We start from the raw sequence: 26,686 nt of genomic DNA on the forward strand, positions 1-26,686 counted from the left end.
CTTCATTTCATTGAAGAAAAGTGTTATATCACGTCATGCATGACTTCAGACTGTTGTCATTTACTCCACTCTGATGCTCGAGCAGCATGCATGTGAGTGAGTGCAGCCTTCACCCTGTGTCGACAGCAAAGTTTGTTCTCATCATTTCATGTTTTGCAAAGTCTAATGAGGCTGAATGGGACTCCATGTTACTTAAAGCTGGTCACTTGTGTTCAGATCATTGAACAACATGCTTGATGGAAGGCCTGAACAACCCCTCTCTCTCTCTCTCTCTCTCTCTCTCTCTCTCTCTCTCTCTCTCTCTCTCTCTCTCTCTCTCTCTCTCTCTCTCTCTCTCTCTCTCTCTCTCTCTCTCTCTCTCTCACAAACCAACACACTTGCTTGATTTTCGCTGTCCCTGGAATCTCAGAGCAGCTTGTGTCCAACAGCGGGCTCTTTGAAGGTGGTACAGTGCAATCTGAGAAGCTCAGGTCTTAGTGAGAGCACTTCAAGTGTCTTTTTTTTTTTTTGCTGTCACCTACTTTCCCTCTTTTTCTGCTTTAAACTCTGCTGCCACTTGTTACGGTCAGCAGCGTCCAGCAGGTGCTCATCCTCAGTGCAGCCTTGAGCTGAGCTTTGAACTGCTGCCTTTGCTTTCATGCTGACCAATGCTCATGCTGTAATTTAGCCATGCATCATCTTACAAGGGAGCACTGCCTACGGGCATCCTCATGACATGCCCAAGTGAGTGCAGCTGGAGTTGTATGATCACAGAGCTCAATACTGATATAGTTTTGGAGTTCATATCAAAGAATTTTCTTTATTCTAACCACAGTACGAAGATCCTTTTTCTTTTTGATTTTTACACCAAAGAACAGGCACAGAGAGATTGATGGATGGAAACTTTGACGTGTGGAGATGGATAGTTTTCTTTGGAGAGACCCTGGGCTTGACGTCCCCTGAGGCAGCTCAGGCATGTTCGATCAATGCGACGGAGGATGTTGTCAAGGTTTTTGAATGACAGAACAATTGTCCGTAGTTGCATTTTCAGGTGAAGACAAGCAATTATACATCCTGGCAGTTATTCAATAAGACATTGATGGTCTCTTAAATTAGTCACCTGTACCCTCTGGAAAAATATGTGCCTTTAAATTACAAACCAATGTTCTTAAGAACTGTATTTCTTGCCCTTCCTCCCCATCAGATACACTCTTTACTTCCAAACCTACACGTCGTACTTACAACTGATACAAACAAACTTCCACACAGAGCTGGCAATGTGGCGCAATAAATAGTAATGAATATGACATCCGTTTATTAAAATATTAATAAATATGACAAAATATATATAACTATAACAAGAGGGTATGTGTTGTTCCTCATGTCCCCATGTTCCTCAAAGTTATTTGATCTGCTTGTTCTTTAGCTTTGTCTAATGAAAACAGGAGAACTGCTTATTGCTGATTTATTTTTTAAACCAGCCTTTTCAGTCCCAGAAGTAGGCTAAATCCTATTGTTTATTCTCTTTTGTGGTGATTCATTCTTCAAGCTTTAATTCTCTCCAGTGTTAGTGGATGGTTCAATCTCTTTTTAAATTTTTATCTCAGTTATAATAGAGTGTCTCTGTAAAACAACGTGTTGGGGATGCATCACATTTGGTTTGAATTGCTTCAATTTTGATTTGTAAGCTTTATTAATTCTTCAAAACTGACACAGTTTATAGCCTGCTCCACCAGTCATCTCAAATGTGGATCCAGGCCTGTCTCCCAGAAAGTGTATAATGTGCTGTAGCTGTCAGTTATGAATTAGTCTACTGTATATGTTGCCAGCTTTTGTTTTCACTCTTGACAGTTTATTTAAACTCTTCTTTGTAACCATACGGCTGTCAACATTTTCTTTTCAATCTGACGACTGTTAAAGTCTTATTATAAGCTGAATATGTTCTTCTTGAAAGTTTAGTCAGGGGCATTGAAAAATGTACACTCATATAGCCATATAACCAGTTAAGTCTAAAAGAGCAATCCTTAAATGACTAAAACTTTATGAGGAATATCAGTTTACAAAGTTGCCAGTTCCTTGAGTGTCCACTTAAGGCTGCATACAAAAGCCCCTGAAGCTGCATACACAACCTTATTATAATTTTTAAAGCTGAGGTTTCTGCTGCCGTTGAATTGTGTTGCATTGTAAAGTGAGTTGCAATGCAAAGACATGGGCTTAAGTGCCTTTCAAACAGGCTCCACAAACTGCAGCTTCTATGGTAGGACAATCATTGAGGTTCATGGAGGTATAGTTTATTGCTTGTTTGTTAGCTTGCATTAGTTCTGGTCCTGTGTGCTTAATTAACTGGCAACTAAGAGTACAAAGTCAGACAATGTTAAGAATGATTAGCCGGGAAACAGGGCTCTTTATTGTGCAGTGAGTGTCCACGGATTTCACTTTTTTAAAACTGGGTTTATTGTAACAACAAGCCAGTCACTTTAACTCTCACAGTTTATTTTGCAAGCCATTAACAAAGTCACATTCATTCTCCAGCAGCCAAAACAGAATAATGACACAAAATCCAGTGAAGCCTGAAAGCTTTGTGAGAAAGAGATGAAGGGACAAAGACAAATGGAAAGAAAGGGCGACCTTTAGGGGGTTATTTTGATAATTAACTGGCCCCTCAGCTGCTTAGCATCACTGCTTCCCCAAACTGACCTGTCGAGCCACAAACTGTGACCTCAGTTTGTGTTGTTACAATAACTGAAGGCTATTATTTTTACTTTGGAATTCAAGATTTAAGGGACATGAATAATTTATTTAGGTTTGGCTCACACAGAGACGAAGAAGAGATTGGCTCAGAAAATCTCCAGCTACTCTCCTGTCTTAGTTAGCAGGTAATGCTATTTGTGTAAAGCTTGTTTTTGATCAAGTCACACTCATACCACAACATGCAGATACACAAGAAGAATTTGGTATTTAAAGAGCATTTCACCCTCCATGAAGTATGCTCCAACACTGAGGTTATTCTTCAGATTCCAGTGAGAAGCAGGAAACTTGTGTTAAAGAATAACAAGCCTACTTCCTGCTCCAAATCCGCAAGCTGAACATCCCTGACATTTCACCAGCTAAGCTCATCCAAGCCATCATCACATATTCAAACTCTGAGATGAGATGATGGAACATTTGGCTGATGTGCAGCCAAGTCTGATTATAACCCTTCACGAGTTGGAGGGAGCACAAAAGCTATGAAGAGGTCCTGATTGAAGTTGTTGGTCAGCCTAAACTGAGCCAAATTTGCAGAAACAGTAAAAAAAAATCCTTTTAACGCAGATAAAATTTGACTGGTTGGCTTTGAACTTGTAAAGGATACAATCTCACTCAGTACTCTTTAAGACAGAGATTTGTTCTTGTCCAGTGCCTTTCTTGTCTCTGTGCTTGTTATCAAGGCAGGTAGACTTCAAGGTCTTTAGGGAGCAAGTAGCTACAAGGATTTCCTCAAACACAGTCGGATCACTTGAGGTCACTGTCTCCAATTCCCTCCGGAGGCTATAAAAGTTGAAGTAAATCAGTGAGAGAAGCATTGTTCCATGCACCTCCTTTAATCCTGGAAGGTTATTTATGTTTAAATGGGAAGGGTTACACACTGAACCTGTAATCACACTGCAATTACTTCAGAGTGAGAGAAACGGATACTGAAGCTGCAAAACAATTGCCACCAGAGCAGGAAATTGCAAACAACAGTAGTCTCCACAAGAGCATCTGTGGGTGAGGTATTTAAACATAACTTGTGCATTCTGAGTCTCTGTCTGTATGAAAACAATACATATGAGTGCTTTTATTGCCTGTTTAACTATATTTATAGAGGTAAAGACATGAACACCCACCCAAGATGACCTTTAACCCTCAGAATGTGTTTTTCTCCTAAATAAACTTTAGTGGTATTGTACTAAATTGTAGTCTGCAAATGTTCCCTTCATGCTTCAAAGATATTTTCAGTCTAGACGTCCGTAGCCCATTGAATGAGTCAGAGTTTTAAAAAAAACAGTCCTTGTGATAAAATCTTTGAATCTTAAATCAGCTTTTTGATGCTATGTCCAAGAACTGAGATGAGACTTGATCTGTTTCTGTTGGAGTTGGATAAACTTTTCACACACAGGCTGCTTTGATACACCCAAAGACTTCTGTATGAGTAATCAGCAGCTTCCCTTTATGGGCTAAATTTGTGTTCTCGTCTTGTGAAAATTGGCTTTGGGAATTCCACCTTTGTGTATTGGAATACATTTCATTTAGTGTGGTAATCGTTTTTAGAAGGCTGCTTAAACTTGTGTTGGGTTTTTGCTGGCTGTGTGAGGTGGAGGATCGGGCTTTGTGTTCCTAATCTGTGTTGTGAAAACCATTCAAATGAAGGAACATGAAATTACACGGTAACAGCACTGTTAAGAACGAGTTAAATGGTCACTGTTACATCAACATGCATCTGATCCTGGATCCTCTTTGACTGTTACGTGGATAACTCGTAAGGTTTCAGAGTCCACAAGAAACTGGATTTTATTTTGGGACTGCAAAGACAACTTCACATGAAATAACCTTGCTGAACACACACACACACACGCACACACACACACGCACACACACACACACACACGCACACACACACGCACACACACACACACACACACACACACACACACACACACACGCACACACACACACACACACACACACACACACACACACAAACACAAACACACATTTTTCATCCTATTCTGCAAAGCTAAGAGTTAAAATTAGTAAAACAAACAGAATAACTAGTACTGGAGGTTATATCAAACTATTTGTCTGAAAAATTGTCTGGAGCCGATAAAAGCAGCGATTTTCTCTTACTTTGTCAAGGTTTTTTGTTTCCATATGCAATTTAGATTTCATTATTACAGGGGTTATTAACACATTTTTAAACAATAAGCTCAGAAATGAACAAAGAGGGGAACCAGAATTTAAAAATAAATGTCATCAATAAAAATCATATGAAATATGATAGGAAGATAAAAAGGTGTAAATTAAAATGGGGGAGAGTTATCCCAAATACATTGGAGCAAATGTATTAGATCTATGTTAATATACTGTGGATACCTACACTCATTCATACATGTATAAGTTTATCTGACTATTTCCTGATATATTTCCTTCATGTTTTAATATGAAGCTTTATTACATTAACTATGATTACCATTCATCTTGTCCTCATAAGTCTGAGTGGCTTTAAACGTGGTCAAAACATTTGCTCAGTTTCTAATTCATTGGTCAGTTGGTTCAAATTCATTTCATCCATCTGGAGCAATTTGGACTCCATTAGCTGCGATGAGGTTAACAGGGCTAATCGACTCTTGGCCTTGTTATCCCAGTTGCCATAGCCTCAGTGAAGGCAATTCAAGGATGTCATTGTTTGCACTAAAAGGATTTTAAACCATTAAGAATGGTTGCATTTTGTAAACCCAGAGAGATTTTTCATTGGGAGATGGATGGGAGCACTCGTCCTTGCCAACGCCTTTTTATTTCTTAATCTCAAAAACAATTTGTGAAGACAATAGTGGAACCGTAAATGTTCAGACAATGACCGTTTGAATGGGGAGAGGTCACTAAGAAAAATGTATCGCAGGCTTAGCTGAGCTGGCAGGCAGCCACTGGCCTGACTCAGCTGTGTGTTTGTTCACTTCACCAATCACAAACACTCGACAAATTCAGCAGTCCATTTAAATGGGGGAGAAAACCACCAGGTCTGTGTGGCTGTTCAGTGTGCCACTACTGCAAGATAGGCTCCTGCTACATGTCCTGCCATTCTTACTCCTCTTTATGACTGATTATCTATTGTTTATGCATGGGAGAGTAAACATCATCAAAGTTACATTCTGTAAAATGCAGGTACAGCAGAGTGTAACACAACAGTGTCTTTGCCCCTCATATACATTGTTTACCTCTCACCATCCAACCACAACTCACCTCCAAAGCTAAAGCAGTGCTCAAAGATAAAACTAACATAGACATGGAACAACACTGTCCTGAGAGAAAGAGATTCGGTACCTAGGCTATTCCCTCCATTAACCTATGTGTTCCTATTTGAAGAAAAAAATAGTTAGGTTGATTTTTCGATACTTCTCAATACCATGTGCTACAACTATACCACCTATGTTATTTATTTTTTTGATAGAATCAAAAAGTACAAAAACTTATGAAAAGTAAAAGATCCAAGATGCCGGTAGCGTTCAGCTTAAAGAGTGGGAGCAGGGATGGTCTGTCAACAAACAATTACAAGACAAAGGAGTGAGTGTTATAAGTTAAAACAAAGAAAACTGCTTTTAAGAACTTATAATTACATCCACACCTCTGCACAAGAAGTTCATATTGTTTGCTTGCAGCTGAAATTGCACTTCTGCCTGCCCGTGTGTGTCTCTGCTCCGCCCTCTGTCGCTGCTCCTACACTGCTAACTGTTCTCATTCACAAGTCTACAAATACTGACGATTTGTTAAATCCTTTTAGCATCTAATAAAGACACACCTTATGTTCATGTCTGTTGTAAACAAACAGAGAGGAGATGAGAGAGAGAAACATCGATGTCCCATGGTTGATCTGTGTTTTGAATTAGTCTCAGTCTTTGGACTGCTGACAGAGAGCGACAAAGCACTACATAAACAAACAAATGTATGATATATTTGAAAGAGGCAGTCACAATTATTTATAATATAATACACCTCTTTGACAAGTTCTTTGTCCATTTAAATTAGAGAGGAAACCTCCCTGCTCTCTGCTGCCAGTCCAATTGGTACTGCAGCTACGGCAGTCAGAGCTACGTGCTAAACATATCTGTTCATATCTGCTCTTTATCTGCTTCATTGGAAATTTCATGCAACCTTTCTGAAGCAGACAGTGATATCCCCAGGGGAAACACTTGAAAGCTCAGAAAACCTGAGTCAAAGTCAAGGTTAAGACTGTTCAGTGAAGGAGAGCGACATGTGGCATTATAGATGCCATTTAAACTGTTGCACATCTTTTCCTCCTCAGCATGAATTTATCACCGATTTTCTGTTCTGACAAATTTATGGTGTTGCTGTGCAGTCGCCATTGGGATGAAGGAGGCTGTTACGCTTCAATATTTCACATCTGTTATGACTTGAATTACTTTGTATTCTTACATCAGGATTTAATGGGAACATGGGGTAACCTGAAACGTATGCAGATAAAAAATAAAACACTGGATTTGGCAGATTTCCTGTAACGTCTGATTCCAAGGTGAATGGCCCTGTGTTATTGATTCGACACCAACTTTTGAATGGGGCAGCCTTCAGTTCATTGTGTATTTAAGAACTGATCATTGATCTACCAAGCAGGTGACATCTGTCTGTAAACAGGGACATGAGGGTTTCTGATGGCAGAAATGACAGATAGTTAAATGTGGTTTCATCTTAGAGTTATTCAGGCCTCACAAAGTGATCAGGAATAAGAAATCTGAGCACAGTTTCTACGCATTAATGTTTGATGTTTGTGCTTTGATAGGGCCTTGTTTTGGGAGTTGTGTGCCCCCGGCTTCAGTGATATACTCTACAATACAATTAGCTGTGTGCACAGGGAGCACATACCAGCGTATCCTTTAAATAAAGCAAATGTATTACTTTGCTGCTCTACTATATTCACTGTCTGTATCCAGTGAATCAAATTACCCTGACTGAAATGATTGGAATAAAATATACACTTCACTGAGCTAAGTCCTGGCTGCCTGCCAGTCATAGGTCTACCTCAGCTCCCATGCTTTAGCCAATCAGACAGACCCCACAAATAGAGCAATCTGTTTAAACTGGGAATGTGACGCAGCAGGTTTGTGATGCTGTGAATGTAGATACAGATACGTGCTAAGGCTGTCTGCACATTTGTGCAGACACTGTGGTATAATGTCGCCTGCTTGTATCTCCTTTTTCATATCATGGAGCTTTTGTGTTCTTCTCTTATAAGGAGGAACTATAGAACCTTGAGGAATGAGTTCAGACTGTAAACACCACACAGATCTTTTCTTGGACAAACGTAAACCAATGTTTGTTTTCTCAATGTTTTTTCTGTTACAATAAAAGCCTGTTGTTGGTTGTGCTTCCTGACAGAACGTTTCGACAGCCTCTGTGCAGTGACAAAGGATGATCAGACATTTTAAAAGACACCAGAACACTGGCAACTTCTTCAAACATCCTCTTTTTCAAGCTTTGACCTTATCTACCTGACAAAATTGCTTAATGACCAGACCGAACTCTGTCTATCTTTGCTCTGTTGGAAGGTTGTCAGAATTGCCATACTGTGATACTTTTCAATACTGCTATTATAGCAGTATGTAAAAAATAATGCAGATCGTATGTCTTTATAGCAGTGCTATAAAGACATACGATCTGCATTATTTTTTACATTACATAGCACGGAAAAGCACCGAAGCTTGTAAACAAGATTGACCTGCAGTCTTATTTTCAACCTAAAGCTGGGAAAGAGAGAGAGCAGAGTGGTAGAGTGACATAAAGATAAAGAGAGCGAGCACTGCCTATGAAAAGAAAGGGAAATGAGAGGGCCTTAAAGTCTGTAATAGCATGCTCATGTCATGTCTGTAGATGCAAAACTAGATGGTGTGGCTTCAGCTCTAACTTGGGTTAATTATTCTGTCTTCCATTGAAAGTCATGACAATCAAAAAGCTAATCTACAGTCAACCAAACAAACACCTTTGGATGCTGTTAGAAAACAAATCATTATTCAACTATGACTTAGTGATGCTGACTCGCTCGTAATTAAAATAATTAAAAATGCCTCAACGATTAGATTTTAAAGAGTGTAAAGAACAAAAATGCCAGCAGCTTGTGAAAATCACAGTTGTAACAGTCGTAAAATACTAATGACTCCTCAAAGCAAGCTTATTTGTAAAGCAGCATTCATACATAGAGCAATTAAAAGTGCTTTACTGGGTCAAAAACAAAACATTAATTACATTGAGAGCATTAAAAGAAAACGTGATATGAAGCAAAAACAATACATTAAAATGAAAATGTGACAGGGTGCTTGTTTAGCTCAGAGGCAGAGCTATATACCCCATGTACAGAGGCTGTAGTCCTCTAAGCAGGCAGCTGGGCCTAAACCTTTGCTGCATGTCATCTCAGACCCTCTGTTCCCAGTTTCCTACTCCATCCAATGTCTTAACCTCTGAATAAAGGAAGAAAAGGCCCAAAAATACATACATTGATAAATAGAATAAAACATATGAAATTAAATGCAATCTAAAAAAAGAAGAAGTATGACATTCAGCTAAAATAATATGTTACAACAAATTAGAACACCCACAATACCAACAATTACTATATCAGTAATTTTCAGACCTTTATCAACCAACTCTGTAGTCATGTAATTTAAAAAAAATCGATCTGAAATAAAGTCTAGATAAACAACACTTTCAAATGTTGAAAGCTCACCAAGGTTAAAGAGTTAGTTCTGTGTACTGGTTTAGTTCAGTGGTTAAAGCCTGCACCCCATGTACAGAGGCTGCAGTCCTTGACTAGCAGCCAATGATTCAACTTTGACCCTGGACCCTGGAAAGAAGAAGTAACTTGAAGCGAAACTAAAGCAGTATGAAATAACTATAAAAATATTATAATCTCAAAAGAGCAGATCCCTGCAGAATCCAACAGAGTGGAGCATCCTCTCTGTGTCTGATCTTGTCTCTCTGTTAAAACAGATAAAAAATAAACCTCATAAGAACATATTTGCACAAACATTAACTAGTCTGACCTTGAGATTTATATTTTACAATTTCGTCATCAGTCTCACACGCACCATGACTCACAGAGATGCATTTTATTAATATTTGAAAGGGTTAGGCTGATCTGTGAAACTGCAGCAATCTTGTAGAAGACTGTGAAACTTTATTTTGTCAAGATTGTGATGATTTGAAATGCAGGCTCCTCCATTGCAAGATTCAAACCATCAGGAACAAAAAAGCGGAGATGCTGCTGTGATTCTCCGGCGCTGAGCAGACAGCTCACATGATTTATCCTCAGTTTATAATAGACCAGTGCTTTGGCAATTCTGAGAGCTCAGCACATTTTGGAGAGTTATATTTGCATTTATAAGTTAGCACTCGAGAGCGTACAACTCTGTCGCCTCATAATAGGATACATCCTATTACAGGGGAGTATCTCAAAAGCTCCACTTAATGGATACAAATAAAATTAATTAGGTAACATTTCATTTTATGGCTAATGAAAAGAAATGTAACCATCTAATATCAAATACACAGCTCAGTCTATGTGAGTTGGGAGTTTTCTAAGTCATTAATCTGTTTGTTTAACCTTGCTGTTTTTATATTAGGAGCCCTGCAGGAAGCAATTTTTGAATCCAGTTACACATGACAGAGATGGTGTCTTGGGACATGGAGGCACCCTGGGAAGAGGAATAACAAGAAAAAGATTCTCATAAAAATAAAAAAAAGCACAGGTTTTTGTCAAGTACACAGAAGAAACCTTTTGAAGTGAATTTGTCCCTCAGCATCATGTTCAGTGTGCTCTGGTGAAAGATTAGACCTCATGTCAGATTTTTACTGCCCGTGTCGAGGGAGTAAGGAGATGGTATGAGACAGATAGATAGAAAGGGAGCAAGAGAGGTTTGTAGTGAAGGACAGCCAGATGGAATAAAATATATAAGGTAGAAATAAAAGCTATACAAATAGATATAAAGATGGAGATATAGATGTATGTGTTGAAAGGAAGAGAGAGGCATGTCATATTTATATTTAACTGTAAGAAAGGTATGTAAAGTCTCAGAAAAAAAAAAAAAAGGTGGGGGTTGAATTATCCAGTTGATTGCACCTTTGCATACATGAAGGTGACAGAGTAGCATTATTGATGTCAAAGTCCAAAAGCCAGGTGGAAAACATCATGGAAGATTGACATTCAAATGTGTTAATGTCCAAATGAAACATTACAATTTCTTCTCTATTTACATAACAGACACCTTTTTGTCTCATCATTCAACCACATTTATTTTCCATTATATGTACATGCATTATCTACATTTTATTTTGATGACTTTGTTTCAGTTGAACATCTTATCAGCTTATATCTTACACATATTTGTCCACCTCGTCAAGCTTGGGGAGTATGTTGTGTTATTTAAGAATGTTTCTTCAAATATTCAGGACCCCCGCTGTTCTACTTCTAGGCTAATTGAAAATGCACATAAAATTACTGAACAGAAATTCTGGTTCTGGTCTGTTGCCAACACTAAGTAGTTAAGGACTGCTTTTTAAGAGGCCCCATGTTTCAAAATATGACACCGTACACTCAAAAGTCAATACATATTAAATGTTTCCAGCGAGCTTCATTTTCGGCGTAGATGATTTATTTTTTCTAACTTGATTCCAATTTTTAGAAATAGTCATTCCTGGATTTTTTATTTTTGTTACTGCTAACTTGACACTCAGAATGACACTAAAAGGATGCCTTATTGGTCATACTTTGAAAGGGAGGGGCCTCTGACCAAGCATCAGTGTTTGACCAGTTTGGAGTAAGGATGCTTTTTTCTACACAGAAAGATACAGCGCAGAAGATGAGTGGGGACCCGGAAATACTTAATATTTTTACTTTTTTGAGCAGAAAGAAGCATTATGGATCAGATTTTAACAGGAAAATAAGCTGTTATTCATCTTTGCTTGTCATTTAAGAATATCAAAAACCTGCGTTTTCATTTAAGCTGTGTTCAAAAAGAGGAAAACTGTATTATTTCCTTTCTTCTAAGAAAGTATGACATCATCAGACTTCATGCAGAGGCGACACAAACAGTTAGTAGTCATTTTCTATCAAGTCTGTCTTCTGTATGCAAATGCCCGATGCTGTTCTTGAAAAGCAATTAACAAACCCAGAACTGTGGAGAATAAAGTTGCTAAACAGGAGATGGAGTCCTTGTTAATGAGTGAGATATGTAAAGTATCTGATACTTGGGCAAATATCACTATAGTTGTACATCTAAACAGTTTCATATTGTCTCCTTTAATTTCCCACAATGACTGAAACATGATGCTGTAAACTTTCCATTATTCTTTAACAACTTCAACTCATGTCACAGTGATTCAATTTTCGCACTAAATAGTGTAAAAAAGTATTGGTTAGAACTGTTTTTGTGATAGTTTGACATTTTTTCTTATTGCCAGGGTCTGTAATGATGTTCTTTCTGCACAAAATGGAAAATAAAATAAAAAACGGTGAATGGAAACTGCCATACAGAGAAATACGAGGCAGGAGATAAAGATAGAGCAGGGGGGATAGAGTTGTACTAGCCTGAAACAAGGTCTATAGAGGTTGTCCAACAAAGATATAAAGTTGATGGAATGATTGATTATATAACACTATATTACCATACTTTACTATAAAATTCCTCTTTATATATTATCCTCAATCAGCTCCCATTCCAACCAATATATAAGGCTCTCATCTTTTAAAACTTTAACTTGAGTCAATACCTTTGAATCTATTGTTCACTACTTTCCTATAACTGTTTGGTGATACTTGAACAGTTTTTCCTCTTTTTTCATCATTTTCTGCTACTGCTTTTTCTGTACAAATTGTATGAATGCATTGAGAGTGCACACATTTCCAAATGGATAGAAATCCCTGGGTACATATCATGAGAAAAAGATAGCTGTAGATGTTTTGACATTGGATGTTAAAGGTAAATACAAATAATAGATTGATATATGAATGAATACACTAGCTTTGTAGTTTTCATTTCCCAATCTGGTCATTTGGAACTTCAAATCAAGTCCTTTTCATTTGAAAACTATTTAATCAGAGATACAGTCTTGCAAGACTCCTCCACTGTACTGAATCTGTATGGAATCACCTTGCAGCTTCAGTAAACACAGAGATCAGCTATCTGAGCCTCTGCTGAGTCCTGTGTGGAGGCAGTCCATGTTCATGCTCACATCATGAGCAGCTTTGAGGACGGCTGTGTATCAAGCTATCTAAGAGACAGCCTCTGTGCCCACTGATGTGCAGCAGCAGAGTGAATGTCAGGCAGAGCTGGTCACCGTGTCTGTTTGGGGGCGGCTGTAAAGATCTGCTGTGTGTGTGTGTGTGTGTGTGTGTGTGTGTGTGTGTGTGTGTGTGTGTGTGTGTGTGTGTGTGTGTGTGTGTGTGTGTGTGTGTGTGTGTGTGTGTGTGTGTGTGTGTGTGTGTGTGTGTGTGTGTGTGAGAGTGTGTGTGACAGCTGAGAGCATGGCGTAACCTGGGAACTTGCATATGTGTGGCGATGTTGCCGGTAATGTGTGTAGTGGGAGGGAGAATTCAGGTTTAGACAGTGGGCAAGAAGCCAGTGCATGACTGCATCATTGTGTGGACTATGCAGTTCAGTGAAGGGGAGATTTGATATTTTCTTCCTCTCACCAGAGCCTCGCTTTAAGCCAGAGCTTTGCCCAGGGAACACTCACAAAGGAGTCTTCTGCTGCAGCTGGCAGAATCCTGCTACGTGATCTAAAACCAATTTCGCTATTTGAATAAGCTAACACTTATTTCCTTATCTTTCCCTTGCAGTCCAAAAAAATCCAGGCTCAACTGAAAGAACTGCGGTACGGGAAAAAGGATTTAATTTTTAAGGTAAGTTCAAACTCGAGGGGGGGGGGGTTAGATGTGCTTTATGGTAGCTCCACACCAAGAGTAAACAGGTACTTCAAACCACCTTGAAAGGGTGATCCCATCACAGGGAATACTCCAATTAAGTCACCAATTACGGAATCCCTACAAATCAGCAGCCTGCAAAGTCAATCGGCCATCCTTTAATTCACATACTGCTGTCCTCTGTTTTCCCCTCTGCAAGATCCATCCCATCCCTTTCAATCACAGGAACTATGTGGATAAATGATGTGGACAGCTGTGGAGGAAGTTCATACAGAATTATGCATTAGATCATATAAGGAAACCTCCAAGACACAAATTACACATGACACCATGCACTGCTGTAGTTCAGTGGGCACTAGAAATGTGTCTCCACATCACATACCACCGCTGCAAGCACGACATACAGAGCAGCAAACACGAGAGTGAATCAGAATCAGCTTTATTGGCCAGGTATGAGTGCACATCTAAAGAGTTCCCCTCCAGATGACTTTGTTCTCTGTGTACAAACATACAAATATAATGATTACACTAATATGTAATGTGCACAAGCCTGCATGAGACAGAAGTGCAATAGGGGGAGGGCAAAGGATGCTGAGTAAACATAACAAATGTTGTAATAATGTGATGGATGGGTAATTGACATGAGGCAGGTAGATTTTACCGTATTAGCATAAAAAATTTGAGTGTAAATTCACATGTCAGATGAACTCCCTGCTCTGTGTTGTTGCCCAGCCAGCCTTACTCCTCTGCCCCCTTGCATTTCCAGGACTAAATGTTCTTTGAGCTGAATCCTTACATAATATTTATTGGCATTTGTTGCCTCGTGTCCTGACCTTTCAGGCCTTGTTTGCAGTTTTAAAATGTCAGATGTCATTTCTGCCACAATACCCTTTCTACCACTTCTTAAATGCATGTTTTGATGTTTCATACCCAGCCTTCCAAAGCTGTCAGACATAAATGAATAGAAAAAGGGTCTCGATTCACACAGACTGAATTTTAGGCTCCATGCCCAACGCCTGAATATATTGTCCCTGGATGTCCCGTTGGTTGTTCTATTTCCAGCCTGTGAATGATGGATGAATTGACTTGTTTGCTGTTCGTAAATCGCTGTCTCCAAATTGCATCAGTCACTCAGCCAGCACAACCTTATTCCTCAATGTCAGCGAGCGTTTAATGTAGACCTTTTAAAACATTATACGCTTGCAGAAGGATTAGATTAATTTTATAACACTATTTGTCTTGTAAAATCTGTTATCTTTTGGGAGTGACGCACACAGCCTGCTTATTTCTTCCTTTTTATTTTTTCTGATGGGCGAGTCAGAGCGAAATGCTTCATGTCCCTCTGACCCTTCTGACTTTTCCTTGAAAACTCATATGTATTCCACATGTGCTGTGATCAAAAGCCTAGCGGGGGGATGAGGGGAGCAGGAGACAGAAAGGGCAGTCACTCAAGATACAGAAATGTCATCAGCTTCACAGGGGGGATGTCAGTCAAGGCACCTTGACTGGGGGTCAATTGAAGTGGTTTTGACAACTGTTGTACAGCATCAGACTGTGTTTTGCAGCTTGATGTCAGAGAACACAAAAACACAAGAACCTGCTGAGACTAGAAAAGAAAAATCAAGAAATCTTAGATCATAATTATTCTAGCTCTGTTAGTATTTTGTGGAGATGACAGGTCTGGCCATGGAAGAAGAGGATTGTTAAAGCACAGGGACAAAAAAGCAAAAAGGCATATTTGAAAAATAAGGTCACACTGCATCAGCACCAGAAAATAAGACAGGGTGGACATTTTTTTGTTGGCAGATATTTTTTATTAATAGTGCTCAGATTGAAAAGACAACTTAAAAAAGAGACTCCAAACCTTGAAGTTCCAGTACTTAACTGTAAACAGTACACCTAGACAGGTTCTCCCTCGCCTTCTCAGCCGTAACATTAAAGCCTTCAGAGGAATTGACAGCGCCTTCCCTGCGTTTCCCTACGAGACAATATTTTTTGGCAGAGAAGCCGCATTCATCCTTCACATCCTCTTTCCTCAGTCAGTCCACTTTTTAAATGGACCCCCAGAGCTGCTTCTCCTCCAGCTTAGGAAAAAAAAAACAGAAAAGAAAAATGACGGCTTGATGTAGTAGCACGCCTTGTCTGGCTGAGTGGCGAGTACCCGACTGACCCCACACCTTTTATAATGGACTCAGTGCAGGAATATGGAGCTTCAGACTTGGAGGCACTAACCCTGAAAGTCAGCATTTCTGGGTCAGTGGCCGTGTGCCCACAGTCCTCAGAGGGCTCTCTACTGATGATGCTCTGTGTAATAGATGTAATGGCTCTCTACTGTAATGCATCATACCCGCATGCATGCACAACATACACACACATTCTCCAGATGCTTTAGAAGAAAAACTAAGAGCAGGAGGCTTTTATTCTGTGTGCTCTTGAGCTACTTCAATTGGGACTTTTAATCATTATGTGCCAGGGATGCACAGAATGCATTATATAAAGGGCAGTTCAATTATACACTTATATTAACCAACCATATGTATCATTTTACATGTTGTTTGGTGTGCCCTGAATACATTTACCACCTTAACTACCTTTACATGCTGTTGTGCAAAAAAGTTGCTTGAGTAAGAAATTGAGCAGAAGGATAATTTGTCCTGCAGATCATACTCCAACTTCACTGGTAACAGTACTGTGACAAAAAGTTGTCATGGTTGTAGGGTTTAAACATATGAAATACTAAATAATCTATCGATGATTTAAAGCCTGATTTAAACTTCTACAGGGATCTGAGCTTGTTCTGTAGCCTATATATGCGGCCAAAGGCATTGTGGGCTTTTAGACTTGCGAGTAGGTCTGTCTGTGCCACTCAGCGATTACTCCGCCAGAGAGCCAGTTGGCTGTGGGGTTTCTATCCCATCGAGTTATGCCTTTTCCAGCTTTTTGTGTACCTCCAACAACGGCAGTCAAGATACACTAAGCACATATCGGAGTTACAGCTAATAAATATTGAAAACACTTACTCTTAGGCAAATTGTTGCATCGCAGTAAATCCTCTCTCACCATGCCTTTAGAGATTGAGACTGGCAATCAGCCTTTGAGTTTTAGCTTCGCTTTGAAGCCAAATTGTTGTAGCAGCTATCTGGAAAGCAGCATCGAGCGGTGTCCCGATGCACATCCGCCAACAGCATAGACAACAGCTCAAGGCTCATTCAAGCTTCCTTTAGGTGTGAAAATAGTAACACTGCTGCTTCCAAAAAACATGCAGAGTACAGACGAACAGAGTACAGGCAGTGGGCTCTGTCCACATCCATATGCATACTGGAAGTAGAGCATAAACAAGCCTTGAAGGTCCTGCATGCATGCCTGTTGCTCCATCCAAGAGTTCTAAATGTAGCTGTAGCCTGTCCTCAAGGGTATATAAACGGAAGTTTATGATGATTCCTTAAAGTGCAATCATGTGAAAAGATCTGATAGCTTATCTTCTGGCACAGCGAAGCAGGAATATCAGTTATTGGTATTGATTGAAGACTTTTCCATCAATATTCAGTCCCATGACCTGACTTCAGCACCAGATGTCATTTTGCAGCTTCCTCTTTGAACACATATCATATGTATAAAATTTTAAGAATGGCATTTGCATATATTCTGATGGAAGCTGGAATCTAAATTCTGTAGAGATCATACGTAACATCATATTATAATGTAAAGGCTAGATATTTATACTTTAATTAGAAACATCTAAAAATCTGTCCAAGTTTTTGTTCAAATCAGCTTTTTTTCTTTCTTTTCCATCATCAGTACTTCACAGCGTCCCATATCAGTGAGTAATGAACCCTCACTAATGAAAACGTTGACATTACACTCGCCATTTGAAAGATAACATACAAGCCTTTGTGTCCATGATTAAGGAACTGATCCTCAAACTTTATTACCTTTGGATTCCCTCTAGAGCAAAGCCTGACAGCTACAAATGCCTTTGTGAGACTGTTCCAAACTTCCAGTAAATGAAAAAGGGAACTTCTGAGAGATGGATCTGATTCTTTGGCTTCTTTGAAAACCCTGAGTGGCTGAAAGTTGCCCTGTCCTTGACTGTCACTGCGTGCTCATCTGTCAGGGAAAACTTAAGCATGGTTTTAGCCGTCCTGTTGAGCGGAATAAATGACAGACATGTTCATCATTAGAATCATCCCCTTAATGGCAGAAATTGAGAAGAAAAAAGCAGCAAAAACAAGGGAGAATATGCGGCAGCTGTGTCACAAACAGAATGAGGAACCATATTATTCTATAAAACTCACCAAAAACCATTAATCAGCCTCATTGCCCATCAATGAATTTTCATTCCCTTTTTTTCCCTGGGTTTGTAGATGCAGTTGTTGGGTAAGCTGACCTTGAGTGTTTAAAGAGTGTAAGCCTATGCAGTTTATCATTTTGAGAGGCCTGTAAAAGACACCCAATAAAAGTTCATGGCTCAGAGTCTATCACAGAGGCTGTTTTTACACAGACTGCATGCAAATGATCCCAATAAGAGTTTCTTTTCTTCTCAGTGATGAATCTATCAATAATAAAAAATCCTCTCTGGGACCTCTGCTGATCCTCATACGGGGTTAGATGGGCTCATTTATTTAAAAAAAAAGTCTTTTGCGTGTGTGTTGTTGGGCTCAGGGATTAAACTGATGCTCATTAAGGGGTTTGATGGTTTCAGCGGGTCTGTTTCAGAGCTGTCAAGACTAAACCTTTCTTCTCTCTAAAGGACAGATGAGATCTTTTTTTTCAGTGTAGCTTTCAATTGACTTATGCTTATCTGACTTCCTTAAATCTCTGGATTCTGCACGTCTCTGTGTGCCATGCAACAGACCAGGGGTATTATTTGCGGCAGCATTTGAGTTCTTCCATCAGATTTTTATTCAGTATTATGCAGCTGTGATTATGGGGCTTTATGAGTTCCCAGCTCTCTCCTGTTTATAGAAAAGAGAATCATTGAGTGCTAAGAGCGTACAATGTACATGAGGTTTAGTGCTCGATCAATGTGTATTAGTGTGTGTGAAAGGGCCATAATGGAGATTTTGAATAGTCAGGATAAAAGTGACAATTGGCAAAATAATAAGAGTCATAATCCTCTGTGCTATAGATTGGTGTTATTGATGATGCTGGGTCGACGAGGCAGGGAGAAAGAAATGCTCTGTCTGCATGGAACAAAGAGGGCTCAGCTGATTCAAATGTCATGTCTTCCTGCAGGGACAGCAGTTAATGGACCTGGAGCATAAGTTAACCGTTGCCAAGGAAGAACTGGAGAAGACGGCGCTGGATAAGGTGAACAATGGGGCGGGGTCACTATGCTTTTGATGTGAATTTGCTTTTGTTTCATCCTGATAATCTAATGTTGATCCAGTTTACACTGCATTATACTCTGATTTGTTGTGATTAGAGATGTGCATGCTTGGTCAATCAAATAATGAAATGTCACCACATGCACTTGTTTTTTTTTCCTAAAAATTCACCTCCTTAAGCTTGTTACCCTTGAGATACTTTTCTGTATTTGTTGGTTGTAAAACTTTTAACTGATCTTGTTTCTCTCATCTGATCTATTTGTACCCTGAAATGTCTAAAAGGAAAATTTAATCTAAGTTGGCTTTTCTTGCACCAGGCATTTTAATATTAACACTAGTCAAATGTAATTCCTGCTTTATTGAGTGTAGTTTTGCAGATAGAGGTTAAGTTTTAAGGAAAACTTACTCCAGTACTCAGCAATATTCAACCCTGAGGATATATTTTCCAAATATTTAGCTTCAGCAGGTTGTAAAGCATGGAGCAGGTTTAATTTATGAGGTTAAGATGTTATTTTTGTATGTGGTTATTGACACACTGTCACTGGAGGCGAGTTAGATGAGTTAAAAATGCATGGAGAGAAAAGTGCTGATTAGGAAAGCAGGTGACTCTGGGACTCAGCTCAGGAGATTTGGAGGCATCAGAGGCTGCAGGATAATTAAACCAATCATTCTGTCCCTTATTATTATTGATTAAAAGTAAATGATCTTTTGAGCATTACTTCTGCTTTATTACCCCGGTGAGTTCCGCTTCACGTCTCACCTAACGATGCTTCCCAGCTGTTTTAAAGTCACTTTAAAGCCTGGCCTCCGATGGCTTTAATGCCTAAGTAAATTTCTCATGTGGATGGATAAAATGAGGCAATGGGGGGATTCACGAATCTTCTTGTGTGTGTGTGTGTGTGTGTGTGTGTGTGTGTGTGTGTGTGTGTGTGTGTGTGTGTGTGTGTGTGTGTGTGTGTGTGTGTGTGTGTGTGTGTGTGTGTGTGTAATCTTGTTTGGGGACAGGAGTCTCAGCTGAAGGCGCTGAAGGACACAGTTCACATCTGCTTCTCAGCTGTCCTGCACAACCAGCCCAGCAGCAGTCACAGATTTCCCACCTCCCCCACCCACTTGTTCAGATATTCATCACTCATCAACAGCTCCAGAGTCACCTTTCAGCAGCCACATGCCAAGGTAAATCATTATTCTGCTCACTTCTTTCTAACTCAATGTTTATCAAAAAGAGGGCCATGGTTATTGTGAACTCAGCCTCTTTGCACATGAAGAATCCGTCAAGTGTTGTTCTCATCCTTCAACATATGTACTTTTGAAGAGGTTGTTTTGCCCTTGAACAACACAGTGTCTTATTATATGGCTTCAACAAGTGCTGTGCAAAGTCCTCACATGGACAAGCATTTATATTGAACATTTTTATAATCTGAAGTGTTTGTAATGTTCACCAGGAGATCAATCAGTTTTGTAAGTACTTGTACTAGTTTGTACCAGCTGTACTTTACTTGGTTTTGAAGTGGCCCAAAACGACTTAACATACAGTATGTATAGAAAAGTAAGAAAAATGACATCTTGATTTTATATCCCTTGTAACTGCACACATATGTATACCAATTATATTGAAACACTTTTCATATCAATTTGTGCATGAAAAAGAAACATTGAAGTTATAGCGTATGTTCTTGAAGTGTGGTATTAGGTACTTGTAAGTGTGTTACAAAGCTGCTGTAGAACTGGAAAGGAAGCCAGGCATCGACCTCAGACGGGGTCAGCTCTATCATGTAATTTAGCTCATTTAAAAAAAATCCAACCCCAGTAATGTCAGTCTGAGTGTATACTCCACTTAGAAATGTATAAGCGCTTTACTTTGCCACCAGAAAGCTTGTTTGTTATCGCACTACTTGCAGATGCAGTACATGTTATTCCTCTTGTAGCTCACTAGCCAGCTATTGAAAAGTACCTCATAAAACCCCCCCTTCAAATAAGCGAACTGTCCCTTTATGTAGAATATTCTTATCCTAAGAACTTTTAACAACATGTTAGCTATTTCAGGCAGGTACTTTAGAAACATCTAACATCATTTGACATTATTGCATGAGCAAAATAATGTATTTTGTTAGGGCTGTCAGAGTTAACGCATTACTGTGACGTGGGATTATGGCACGCACGTTCTGTGATTACGACCCTCGGCTGTCCTGTGAGAGATCAGAAAGCAGTGCAGCAGTAACATTGTGGAGGGCAAGAAGAAACTAATCTCCTTGCGCAGAAATTGACAAAGCAATGGTTCTAATAAGGACCTAGTTTCACATTTTTCAAAACTTGAAAAACAACAATGTTTTAACTCATCATTCTGTTGCCAAGTCATGACTTAAGATGATGTCTTGAGTTGAGTCTAAAAAGGTTTGGAATAAAATGTGATTCCCAGCTAACTGGAATGAAACTGCACAAAGATTAATTTTGGTGGTCACTCGCTGTGTGTAAAGGGTCATAAATCATTGAGATTACGAACCTCTTTTACACAAGTGTCCTCGCAGCAGCACATACTAACAAAGTTACAGACATAACACAAAACAATTACAAACTGCTTATCCTGGGTAACATAACAGAAAGCCACTGACAGCATCTACAACCTGATGCATCGCTCTCCAGTGCCTTCAATCTGCTTTAAAAAAGAAACCAGCTCCCACAAAGCCTATCCTCCTACAGCAGCTTCCATGTTGCAGTATTAGCATACCTAAAACTCTTTTTTCCCATTTGAAGACGCACTTTGGGGACAGATAGCAATAATGAATCTTGCAGATGTGTCATAGGCCAATATGAAAAAGTACTAATGACACATGGCAGAGATACACACAAAACAGCAAAAGTTTAGTTAGGGTGTGATCTATTTCCTCATACAGTAAACCCATGCATGTGTTTTTTTTTCACCATGGTCGATTGCAGAGATGGAACTCATTTTTGCTTTTCATGGCAGCTTCACTGTGACTGTGGGTTAACAATGAAAACAAAATGTGGAAATCAATTTCTAGTGCGCTTTGATGCTTCCATATGTGTAACCAACGGGCCTTTTTTCACAGACAACCTTTGCTTTGTCTTAGCAGGAGACGCACAGGTTTATATAATACCAATTAATCATGATGGCTCCTTTCAATTTAAGTGTAACAGCAGGTCGTGTCAGAGAGCCAGTATGCAAAATAGAAGTGCCCCAAAACAGGTAAGGCTAAATGTAGTGTAGGCCTCATTATTCTTATTCCACCTGCAGTTCTCCTGCTCTACATGTCAAAGTGTTGGATGGAAAATGCCTGAAGCATTGAATTTACTTTAAAACATCTGGTCCATTTGCTTGTCGGTGACCTCAGTTTGAAAACATCAGACCCAGTGTCTTAGGATGGAAATAAGATAAGTTTGTTTTGAAAGTGAAAATGGAAAGCAGACAGGATATGGGATTTTCCTCTGTAATGGTGAGGTAGAATATGCACTCTGACTTTCCAGATAAGATAAAGCATGCTGCTGTTTTTTCCTCCTCTTTTACTGTGCAAACACTTTCAGATTGAAATTCATTTCACACTTTAACTCTGAGCTTACTGACATCATGGAATATAACCTGGTGCTAAAATATTCACCCCACTGCACATCACAGATCACATAATGCACTGTCTGCGATATGAATTTAAGTGTTAGCCGATTATTACCTCTTTTTTTCCAGCGCCTATTTGTCAATCTGATGCCCTAAGTGTCACTCTCATGGGAAAAATAGTCCAGCAAATAATTACTGCCACATATAACAGTTGGGCAAACACATTTCCAGGATGTTCAGGATAATAACATGTCAAAATCACAAAGCACTCAAAGTAATTTATGTCACTCTTCATATTCTATTGTTCTGTATTAGAAGTAAAGCTTTATTGCTTGAGGGCATCATGTGAGTTTTTTTGTACATTGGACTTAAAGTTTATTCTCTATGAAATTATTAACTCAATGTGACACAGCCTTTGTTTAGAGCCTTTCAAAGTCAAGGTCAATATAGACTCAACTAAGGGCTCAGGATTTAATCCCTTTTAGGAGTAAAAAAATAAGCCGACTGCCAAGTGGATTTGTTGTAAAAATAGGATTAAACCTTCACTGTAGATATTGCCTCTTGTTTTCCAGTGAAACACTCTGACATTTTAAAACTAATGTGTGTCAAGGTTTTACACAGTCAATATCTTCTTGTTGTGATTTGAAACAAGTATTTCTGTGACTCAACAGGCCAAAAAAACAAAGCAGAGCTGAAATGCAGCAGAATACAGACATCACTTGTGTTTTTTGAAAATATACTTCATAATACCAACAGTTATTTTCCCCTCTAGCAAGCAGTCATGTCATCCCCAATCAGAGAACGGGTTCGTTCTGATTTCTGAAAAGCAGTCACTGCAGTCACTTTGTAATCATGAAGTCGGCCACAGCCGCACAGCTCCTTATCTGCCATGATCCTGGTGAGCAATTCTGTGTTTAAGAGGCTTTTCTGTCCTTAAAGTAGTCACAATTTACTCAGCGTCTTTTTCATGGTGCTTGGCAGATTTGGCATGCTGCTTAGAGGAAGTGTTATTTTAACGTTTCATTATTTCTCACTATGTTTCACTTCCAACATTTCCACCAGCATCACCGCTGTCCCTCTGCTGTTACATCACATGAAACAGTTTTCTGTAATTGACTATTTCTCTCTACATTTAAACTCTTGACAGCTTTTGCTGAAAAACAGGTAACACTATTCCATTAGAACAAGTATATATTTCCCAGTCATCCTCCTTTCATTGCTGTGAGGCAAATCAATGCAAACATGAGTTAAAATAAGTGTCTCACAAAGGAAAACACAAGTGAGCGAAACTCCAAGTAGGCGTGGGTTGTTTTTTTTTCATGCTAATGTAGTTTATACTCCCCACTTCATTAGCATACAAAGTGTAGCTCTCCATTTGTGAGCTGTTTCTAGCTCCATTATCTCCCGTAGCTGTCGTACTCTTTGACGAGCTGTCTGATAAATCTGAGCGCGCCCTCACTGTAAAGATTACTGGGGTGCTCCATCTGTCCACTCTGCCTGAGTATGTGGAGGTGGGTCGGATTTCGTTTAAATCGCTGCCAATTTTTTCTCAAATGAAGCTGTAGAAAAACAACACAGAACTGCTCGCTGTGTGTAGTCGAGCCAGAGAGCCAACAGCTGAGAGGGTAAGGTGCAATTCCCTGCCAGAGAGGCAAATGTCAAGAACTGAGCTCTTAGATGGCCACATAGTGTTCGTCATTATGCTCATTAACAGCATGAAACACCTCAGTTATAATTAGAATCATGATAACATCTTATTCATGTAAAATGTGGGTTTACAGAGTGCTTTGACATAAAAGCAAAAATGTAACTAAGAACAAAGCAAGAACCCCAAACACAAAATAAACCAGAGAATAGAATAATCAAAATTACATCACCAGAAATGCAAATACAATAACATATGTATCCAACAGCTGAGGAACCTAAACAATAAAAGCCAAATTGACATATTGACCCAATATCATAAGAACCCAAGTAACACAAGAACACAACAACATGAGCTGAGACCAAGAGGTGTAGAGATGTCAGATGATGTAAGATGAGGAGGTAAAAACATTAGAGCGAGATAGAAGCTATAAAATAAGATAAAAACTGTTGAGGCAGATAAAAGCATTAAAAGAGATGAAAGTGGTAAAAACAGATAAGAGCAGTAAATAAGTAGAAGCAATAAAATACAGTGAGGGCATAAAGTCAATTAAAGAGAAGTAAAAAACTATAAAATGAAATAAAGCATTAAACAAACATAAACAATGAAAGAAATAAAAAAAGATCAAAGTAATAAAAAAAAATTAATGCAATAAGAATAAAAGCCATCAATTGGAAACCTTACCCATGTTTAGTTCTGACTTCAACATTTTAACTTAAAATGTGTTTTTAAAATATGATCATAAAATCACCTCTTTAAGGATGAAATTATTGAAGTGGAAATAAATCATTCCACTCTTCACGTGTGATCCCCTGTGACCCCTTGTTGACCTCAGACTGTCCCTGGACTCCACTTTGAGGAGCACGCTAATAAACCTATGAATGGATGGCAGATAGCATGCCGTGGTAGGTCATGCTCATCTCTGTGGACAATTGGCCTATATCCAGTGGTATAAAGAGCAGAGGGCTTTCGTTGAGTTGCCACTAATTGGCTTTTCCCAAATTCCTCTTTGCTTCCCACTGCTTGTTGTAGCTGTGATGTTCTTTCTTTTTGCCAGTTTATCAATAGTTTTATTCACACTTGTGCACCAGAAGCCAACCAAACAACACCATCCATGAAGAGGCAAGATTCGAGGCTGTAGGTGGATCTGATGCACATGAGAGGGGCTGTGACTGGATGACAGGTGTCACTTGATGGACATGATCATTGCATGTTGGGCTACTAGCTGTGTCAGATCTGATCTAGGATCAGTGATGTGTCGTCTAGTGATTACAGAGATGTGATGTCAATATATGAGACCAGGGCGTTCTGCAGGGGAAAAACCGATTTGGTGAAACACAGGGTGTCCCAGCTAGAACTGGATGGTTAGCATGAATCATCCTCTCTGAAATTAGACTTCCAGCTTCTTAGACATCTTGACAGACTGACACTTGTACTCTTTAACACGAATGATTTTTCAATGCTTTTTGTTTTAATATGTCAGTCAATGTGTCTATGATTATTATCTTTTGATCTTATTCCATATACATACCGTATAATTGTATGTTGTCTATATATGGCTGGACTTTCCACATTGTACAGTGATACCATCCTCCTCAGCCCATCATTCAGAGAGACTTTTGGAGTATTTCAACTTTTGATGAATAAAAAAGCATTTAAAAAAGTCAACATCTGTTGGATGCCCAAGTTTAACCTGAAGCAACTGGCTGTTTCTGACCTTCTAGTTAGCTTTTCATAGTTTTATTTATGCATACAACCCCAATAAAATCAATTTTAATTTGCAACAACATATGGAAGAGTTCAAGGGGGGTACAAACTCCTTAAAGGCAATGCAGTAAACAACAGTGTATCAGTTAAACATATTCATATTTCAGAAAATGCATGGCTAATTATATGCTAATTGTTTTTGGTAATCAGAGGGTAATTATTCTTACACACAGTGGGGCACAATGGCGATACCACCAATGTGAGAGGGGAAATGGAGGAAGCTATGGGGGAAAACTTTAACACCAACATGGTTTTAAAAGATCCATTTCGGTTTTCTGAGTACACTTTGGGCTACTAAGATCCCATATAAAGTGCGCTCTATTGTGCTTGCAAACGAAACAATTGCACGTGCTATTTAGGGGCGTGTTGAAGGTGATCTACTATGATTGCGTGCGCAATTAATAACAGGTGCAAAAGTGGTGCGGACTGCCCAGTTTGCACCTGCCTTTCAAACGTTCTAAATATAGACGCAAAAACACCAGCCGCAAGCCGTAGCAGGTTTGATAAATCACATTGCAGGGGCTAACATTTACATCTCCTCCTCCCAGTGTTTTGCGCGTTCTGATAATCTGCATGTGTTCTGCATATTCATGAAGGCAAACACGATAAATGGATTGCGCGTGCTATTTTGCTCATTTGACAGATGCAATCCTCAATGCTCCCTGTTAGTACATCAACGCACGCTATCAAGTTTGGACATTTTTTTATACACGCAAACCTTCAGTAGATCGGCCTCT

At 39.2% G+C, this 26,686-nt stretch overlaps 1 protein-coding gene across 3 annotated transcripts in view; it reads left to right on the forward strand.

Moving 5' to 3' along the window:
* luzp2 (leucine zipper protein 2) overlaps nt 1–26,686 on the forward strand; it is a 281,322-nt gene that overhangs the window by 237,468 nt on the left and 17,168 nt on the right. For all 3 annotated transcript variants that reach the window (XM_034680633.1, XM_034680635.1, XM_034680632.1), the window contains 3 exons: nt 13,559–13,621; nt 18,878–18,952; nt 19,975–20,142. In XM_034680633.1, the coding sequence (XP_034536524.1) occupies nt 13,559–13,621; nt 18,878–18,952; nt 19,975–20,142 (306 nt within the window). The remainder of the gene's footprint in view (nt 1–13,558; nt 13,622–18,877; nt 18,953–19,974; nt 20,143–26,686) is intronic.

Source organism: Notolabrus celidotus, chromosome 3, assembly GCF_009762535.1.
Source record: "Notolabrus celidotus isolate fNotCel1 chromosome 3, fNotCel1.pri, whole genome shotgun sequence".
Classification (NCBI taxonomy): Eukaryota; Metazoa; Chordata; class Actinopteri; order Labriformes; family Labridae; genus Notolabrus; species Notolabrus celidotus.